Source organism: Cherax quadricarinatus, chromosome 25 (assembly GCF_038502225.1).
Source record: "Cherax quadricarinatus isolate ZL_2023a chromosome 25, ASM3850222v1, whole genome shotgun sequence".
In the NCBI taxonomy this organism is placed as follows: domain Eukaryota; kingdom Metazoa; phylum Arthropoda; class Malacostraca; order Decapoda; family Parastacidae; genus Cherax; species Cherax quadricarinatus.
Window position 1 is genome coordinate 5780203 of NC_091316.1, and position 8490 is coordinate 5788692.

The 8490-nt window shown below is 43.8% G+C and overlaps 1 protein-coding gene across 1 annotated transcript in view; it reads left to right on the plus strand.

Moving 5' to 3' along the window:
* LOC138853210 (chromo domain-containing protein cec-1-like) overlaps positions 1–28 on the plus strand; it is a 586-nt gene extending 558 nt beyond the window's left edge. Inside the window, exon 2 of the mRNA XM_070088705.1 lies at positions 1–28. This exon is cut by the window's left edge and continues 312 nt beyond it. Coding sequence (XP_069944806.1) covers positions 1–28 — 28 coding nt within the window.
* Positions 29–8490: the final 8462 nt, after the last annotated feature.

An 8490-nucleotide genomic window follows, 5' to 3' on the forward strand; every position in this document is an offset into this window, starting at 1 on the left:
GGAGGAGGCTGCAAGAGAAAACTTGTGAGAACATTCTTCTCCTGAAGGGCTAATGTAATTTGTCATCGTAAAACTTCAACTGGACTTGTTTGTGATTTTAAAGATGCGCCGAAGCTTATTTCAGACGAAATTAAAAAGATTTTATTTTGAAAAATAAAAGAAAAAAAATATACTTTATTGAGGTAGTATTGAGTTAATATTGAGGTAGTATTGAGGTAGTATTGAGGTAGTATTGAGGTAGTATTGAGGTAGTATTGAGGTAGTATTGAGGTAGTATTGAGGTAGTATTGAGGTAGTATTGAGGTAGTATTGAGGTAGTATTGAGTTAGTATTGAGTTAGTATTGAGGTAGTATTGAGGTAGTATTGAGGTAGTATTGAGGTAGTATTGAGGTAGTATTGAGGTAGTATTGAGGTAGTATTGAGGTAGTATTGAGGTAGTATTGAGGTAGTATTGAGGTAGTATTGAGTTAGTATTGAGGTAGTATTGAGGTAGTATTGAGGTAGTATTGAGGTAGTATTGAGGTAGTATTGAGGTAGTATTGAGGTAGTATTGAGGTAGTATTGAGGTAGTATTGAGGTAGTATTGAGGTAGTATTGAGGTAGTATTGAGGTAGTATGGCACAAAAGAAAAAACACATTCACAATTGTTTATTCACTAGCTGTGTTTTCGTAGTGTATGGACAAGTCGTAGTAAACGACAAAAACTGAATTCATAGACAACTACATGGCTCTGAGGGAGGTAAGGCTAGATTTACTGTGATAGCTCCTGGGCTGTGGAGAAGAGTCAGTGGGGTTACAGTTGGTGCCTTTGGCGGAATACATATACAGAGGTGGTGTCACTCCCACGATCACGGTTCAAGCCCCCTTCATCATTCTGTTCATATATATATATATATATATATATATATATATATATATATATATATATATATATATATATATATATATATATATATATATACATGTATATATATATATATATATATATATATATATATATATATATATATATATATATATATATATATATGTGTGTGTGTGTGTGTGTGTGTGTGTGTGTACTCACCTAATTTTGGTTGCAAGCGTCGATTCACAGCTCCTGGCCCCTCCTCTTCACTGGTCGCTACTAGGTCACTCTTCCTGCTCCATGAGCTTTATCATACCTCTTCTTAAGGCTATATATGGATGCTGCCTCCACTACATCACTACCCAGACTCTTCCAATTCCTGACAACTCTGTGACTGAAGAAATACTTCCTAACATTCATGTGATTCATCTGGGTCTTCAACTTCCAACTGTGACTCCTTGTTGCTGTGTCCCATCTCTGGAACATCCTGTCTCTGTCCACCTTGTCGATTCCTCTCAGTATTTTATATGTCGTTATCATATCCCCCTATCTCTTCTGTCCTCCAGTGTGGTCAGGTTGATTTCCCTTAACCTCTCTTCGTAGGACATACCCCTTAGCTCTGGGACTAGTCTTGTTGCAAACCTTTGCACTTTCTGTAATTTCCTTACGTGCTTGGCTAGGTGTGGGTTCCAAATTGGTGCTGCATACTCCAATTTAGGCCTAACGTACAGGGTCCTGAACGATTCCTTATTGAGATGTCAGAATGATACTCTTAGATTTGCTAGGCGCCCGTATGCTGCAACAGTTATTTGGTTGATGTGCGCCTCAGGAGATGTGCCCGATGTTATACTTATCTCAAGATCCTTTTCCTTGAGTGAGATTTGTAGTCTCTGGCCCCCTAGACTGTACACCGTCTGCGGTCTTGTGTGTGTGTGTGTGTGTGTGTGTGTGTGTGTGTGTGTGTGTGTGTGTGTGTGTGTGTGTGTGTGTGTGTGTGTGTGTGTGTGTGTGTGTGTGTGTGTGTGTGTGTGTGTGTATGTGTGTGTGTATGTGTGTGTGTTTATGTGTGTATGTGTGTGTGTTTGTGTGTGTGTGTGTAATCTGAGAACTCGTAATAAACAGTAAGAAATAATTTTAACTTTTTCAGGCGAGTACAGACATTGGAAGTTGGGGCAGGCATAGTAGTAGCCGTCCATTGCAAGTGGCAGTGGTTGTGTTAGTAGTGGCTAGCAACTGCATCCTTACTGCAGGCATTAACAGAGAACTACTCCCACCACCAGAGGCTGTCTATAAGTCCGAAAAAACGTAATAAAGAAATGAAACTTTTTTAATAGGAAATGACAGAGACAATGCCAGAAATCCCTCCTGTTTAGGCAAAAATTAATATATTGCGCTTGGACTGCCTGGTCAGACACACTGTAAATCAAAGCCATCTCCGTAGTAAGGTGACCTTGTTTTGAGCGCTGAAGCCTCACCTAGCGTCAGGGGGAAGTAGGTTCTTTAAATTAAGGACTTTGCTAGTACGCCCCAAAGTTAACACTTAAAACTTCCGTGCTAGTAGTGTGGTGTTAGGAAGATCATGAACTTTGATTCACTTTCCTCTTTCCTTATGAAGAAAACACCCTTACCACCACGACTTCCGAGTCAAAGACGACGCACTATCAGCGGAAACAGCTCTCACTGCGCCTGAAGTCTTCCATCTCCAGAGAAGAAAAAAATTCAGAAGAGAAATCTGACCAAACACTCACCCATTTCCTTCCTCTCGCTTTTGTTTACAGAATAAGAAATGAATTGATGTGTGGAGGTGATAGCGCACGGCGCACACCGACACTCACACACTTCCCTCTGGAGGCGCTGGCCTCTGCAAAAGTACACACACACTGAACAATGACAAAAACCCTCACTTAGTATGCGGCGGCACAATCACGCCAGAAACCACGAGGGTAATTTAACAGTTTGAGACTCCAGGCTAGGGTTATTTTCCAACGGAGAATGGAGGAGGCGTGGCTCTTATTGAATGACTGAAACTGATGGTACGAGACGTTGCGGTGTCGTGAGAGGATGGTGTCGTTTATCAGCGCAGGCAAGGGTTGAGCTCCCTAAGGAAAACCCCAGAAATTCGACTCAGTCGCCACTTGAATTTAGGACTTCGATACCCGAGGTTTTCAGATTCACCACGGCAACATCCAGTCCATGTACGATTTGCAAACAATACTGGCAGTGGGTGGTATGCTGGTACACGCCTGCACACACCTTGTGTCATCTAAGTTTCCGCCGGACATTCGCCTTCAGGACCGTACGACCACACGCCACCTGCAACTATCTTGACGTCTCGCCAGCACACTCACGTCTCCAAGAAATTATCACACTTGTTCTGAGTACCTTGCTAACTCGAATCTAGCATTCATAAGTATGTGATCCTCTAGTGATGTGTGTGTGTGTGTGAGTGTGTGTGTGTGTGTGTGTGTGTGTGTGTGTGTGTGTGTGTGTGTGTGTGTGTGTGTGTGTGTGTGTGTGTGTGTGTGTCTGTGTGTGTGTGTGTGTGTGTTAAACACGTCTGTTGTTTCCCCACCAAGGCAGGGTTACCATCAAGGCAGGGTTACCATCAAGGCAGGGTTACCACCAAGGCAGGGTTACCATCAAGGCAGGGTTACCACCAAGGCAGGGTTACCACCAAGGCAGGGCTACCATCAAGGCAGGGTTACCACCAAGGCAGGGTTACCACCAAGGCAGGGTTACCATCAAGGCAGGGTTACCATCAAGGCAGGGGTTACCACCAAGGCAGAGTTACCACCAAGGCAGGGCTACCATCAAGGTAGGGTTACCACCAAGGCAGGGTTACCACCAAGGCAGGGTTACCATCAAGGCAGGGTTACCATCAAGGCAAGGTTACCATCAAGGCAGGGTTACCATCAAGCAGGGTTACCATCAAGGCAGGGTTACCACCAAAGCAGGGTTACCACCAAGGCAGAGTTACCATCAAGGCAGGCTTACCATCAAGGCAGGGTTACCATCAAGGCAGGGTTACCATCAAGGCAGGGTTACCATCAAGGCAGGGTTACCATCAAGGCAGGGTTACCATCAAGGCAGGGTTACCATCAAGGCAGGGTTACATAAGAACATAAGAAGAAGAATTTGAGCATAAGAAAGAAGGAACACTGCAACAGGCCTACTGACCCATGCGGAGTAGGTCCATGTGTCCCCCCCGGATTAGCCAAATGACCCCTCCCCCGGATAAGCCCAATGACCCACCCAGTCTGATCACCTCCACTCAAGGAAGGAGCACGGCACCAGACCCAGCAGCACAAGCTAGTCAGGTCCAACTCACACCCACCCACACCCACTCATGTATTTATCTAACCTATTTTTAAAACTACACAACGTTTTAGCCTGAATAACTGTACTCGGGAGTTTGTTCCACTCATCCACAACTCTATTACCAAACCAGTGCTTTCCTATATCCTTCCTGAATCTGAATTTTTCCAACTTGAAACCATTGCTGCGAATCCTGTCTTGGCTGGAAATTTTCCACCACCAAGGCAGGGGTTACCACCAAGGCAGGGGTTACCACCAAGGCAGGGGTTACCACCAAGGCAGGGGTTACCACCAAGGCAGGGGTTACCACCAAGGCAGGGGTTACCACCAAGGCAGGGGTTACCACCAAGGCAGGGGTTGAAATATAAACACATATGCAGTATAATGTGATCCTTTATTGACAACGTTTCACCCACACAGTGGGCTTTTTCAAGTCACTTGAAAAAGTGACTTGAAAAAGCCCACTGTGTGGGTGAAACGTTGTCAATAAAGGATCACATTATACTGCATATGTGTTTATATTTCCACTGTGTCGGTATTTGATACCATTTATTTCCAAGGCAGGGGTTACCACCAAGACAGGATTACCACCAAGGCAGGGGTTACCACCAAGGCAGGGGTTACCACCAAGACAGGATTACCACCAAGGCAGGGGTTACCACCAAGACAGGATTACCACCAAGGCAGGGGTTACCACCAAGGCAGGGGTTACCACCAAGGCAGGGGTTACCACCAAGACAGGATTACCACCAAGGCAGGGGTTACCACCAAGGCAGGGGTTACCACCAAGGCAGGGGTTACCACCAAGACAGGATTACCACCAAGGCAGGGTTACCACCATCTACATCCATCCCGTATTAAGGAGACCAAAACTGAGTGCCATAATCCAAATGATTTTAGTTAAAAGCCGAGTTCATGTCTCTAAACGTTATCTCCAACACCCCATCTTATACTATAGACAACTTACTTTCACTCTCACTACATCTTCCACAAACTCCTTCCAACACTTCCTCTGACATTTTCTACGCCTTAACTACGTGGTATCTGAGTAGCTAATTTATTATGCATTCTTCTCTGCTAGCGGTAGCGTTAAAGAACAGGATTGCAGAGGTCACAAAGGCACTTTAACACACCCCACTAAACATAGTTGCATCCTGAAAGACGTTACAATCATCCACTGTATTACAATTCATTTGTACAGTTAATCTTCACAACATAATGTAAATACATTCTCGCGAGAATGTATTAACAAACACTACACCTGTTTGAAGAGATAAATTAAAAATAGTGAGCCCAGGGTTCAACCAGAGGTATAAAGGGGCCAAAACAAATGTGTCAGAGTACAGGAAAAAATATGGAAGGCAAAGAACTCAGGAAAATAATGCAGTGTGCAGAACAACCAGAAACGAATATGCATGAGCAAGAAGAGAGGCTCAACGACAATATGAGAATGACATTGCATCGACAGCTAAATCCGACCGTAAGTTTTTATATAGCCACATGAGGAGGAAGACAACAGTAAAGGATCTGGTAATCAGGCTGAAGAAGGAAGGAGGAGAGCTCACGAGGAATGACCAGGAAATCTGCGAGGACCTCACCACGAAAATTAAGAGGATTTCTCCAAAGAAACAGGAAGGCTACCAGCGAGCCGAAGTGGTAGAGTGCACCAGCAAGCGCTGGACACAATGTATACAACAGGGGAGGAGGTAAAGAAGCTATTGTGTGAGCTAGATACCTCAAAGGCAGTAGGATCAGATACTATCTGTTCGCGGGTACTTAGGGAGGGAGCAGAGATAGTGTGTGTGTCACTAGCAAAGATCGTCAAGTAAATCGACACAGGGCAATTGTCAGAAGTGTGGAAGACAGCATATGTAGTAACAGTTTTTAAGAAAAGAGACAGACCAAATATCACTGACGTGCATAATATGTAAAGTTAATAAGATAATTAAAAGAGCGGTAGAACACCTACAGTAGACATGAAAGAGTTCATCAATGACAACCAGCATAACTGAAAAACCTACTGGAGTTCTACGAAAAGGTTTCAGACTATGGAACAATGCTCTTCTCCAGACTGAGGGACTGACCACCTCAAAACTTTAAGGGTGATGGATTGATTACATCGTCTTCAAGTCTCTTCTGCTTCTATCAACTTTTCTGTACTCTACTGAAGAAGCCTACTGTGTAGGTGAAACGTTTCGAAATAAAGATACCTAACTGTTGCATATGTGTCTTACCTAACAAAAGGTAACAGAAGTAAGGCAGGAGAGAGAGCGAGAGAGAGAGAGAGAGAGAGAGAGAGAGAGAGAGAGAGAGAGAGAGAGAGAGAGAGAGAGAGAGAGAGAGAGATAGGAATGAGTAGACTATGTTCTTGGACGAGGAAGGCTTTTGACAAAGTACCGCGCAAGAGACAAAAACAAAAGCTAGAGGAACAGGCAGGAATAACATTAAGGCACTACAGTGGATCACGGTATACCTAACAGGAAGGAACCAAGTGAGTTTCCATGAAGAGATGCCGGAATTGGATACATGTGATATCGGAGAGAAAACAAAAACAAAATAAAGATAGGCAAATACAAGAACAAAAGCATCCTGATTCTGATGCTCATAATAGTGACGAAGAAAGCTTTATAAAGTCAACATTGGATAAAGTGTCTTTTCTTGGAGCGGCAGAAGCGAGGAGAAAGCATGACATTACATAATCTAGAAGGGACTCCTTGCTAGCTGTTAGAGGGACTGAAAGTGCAAACTTAATGGGTCACTTAATATCGCCTGAAAGCTGTCACAATGCATTTATACGGAACTACGAACTGGGATAGGCTGATCGTATATAATACCGACAAATTAATGAGCAAGACACATGAGCAACAGTTATGTATCTATTTCCCAAACGTTTCGCCTACACAGTAGGCTTCTTCAGTCGATCACAGAGGTGATTAAAACTGGAAACAGCAAAAGCAGTGGCGATGTAGAGATCAGTCCATCGGACTCGACAAAATAATTTTTGACATGGTCAGTCCATCAAGTCTTGTAGTAGTAGTAGTAGTAGTAGTAGTAGTAGTAGTAGTAGCAGTAGTAGTCGTAGTAGCAGCAGCAGCAGCAGCAGCAGCAGCAGCAGCAGCAGCAGCAGCAGTAGTAGTAGTAGTAGTAGTAGTAGTAGTAGTAGTAGTAGTAGTAGTAGTAGTAGTAGTAGTAGTAGTAGTAGAAGTTGTTGTTTTGAGGTAGTTAGGAGAGGAGCTGGGATAACAAGTTTGAGTACTGACACAACAGACTCGTGGACATTAAAACTGGACTACATAAAATTTGTATAGAATTCTAAAAAGCGCTGCGACCTTGTGGGTTATTCAGCTACTCAAGGCTCATGAGGGTAATGTTCAGTCACGGAACCAAAAGGTCAGCATCTCAAAATCTGTGATTCTGATGACCTTTGTGTCTTTCTCTCTGGTTTTCTCTCATAACATTAAGGCAGCAGACCAGTGTGGAAGGTATTGAATAAGTCGACACTCAGTAAAGACACAGAGTAAGTGATGTTGTAATGATTTCAAGAGAAGCATCATCACCTGACATCATGCTCTGGTCCCTTCTCCATCACTTCTCCAAGCATCTCTTCCCCCCTCCCTCTCTCTCTCTCTCTCTCTCTCTCTCTCTCTCTGGTTTAGCGCTTGGTTATGATTATAATAAAAATAACCTCTCTTTTCTCCCTCTTTCTCTCTCTCCCTTCTTTCCCAGCCTCTCTCGGTACCCCTTACTCTCCATCCTCTCGTAACTCGTAGATGGCCGGCCCAAGCAGACGTTTCAAGACGATTTCGCAATAAAACCGTCATTACGAGATGCATCATTTACATTAGCGGACATAATGTGTGTGTGGACGGAGGGGGCCGGACAATGGTCTCTGGTGATGATGGCATGATGCCTGAGCAGATAACTGGGGCCAGGATGCTGCCACCACCACCCATTCCATGTAGTAATACTCGCACACACCACACGCTTAGATGCTGCCGATGGACATATAATTGAAAATCGGACCTGGGTCTTGTTCCTCGCCCATAAAAAGGATTTTATTGGTGAAACTTGAATGCTATCCCGATTGAAGAATGCTTCCTTCAGGTTTATATATGTGCGTGAGATGTACCGTCCCTTAGAGTGAAGTTTATGTGTGTGTGTGTGTGTGTGTGTGTGTGTGTGTGTGTGTGTGTGTGTGTGTGTGTGTGTGTGTGTGTGTGTGTGTGTGTGTGTGTGTGTGTGTGTGTGTGTGTGTGTTTCCTTTTTTTCTTCGGTTTTAAGGAATGTCCATTTTCCCTGATAAATAATGACTCTATCGGCCAATCTT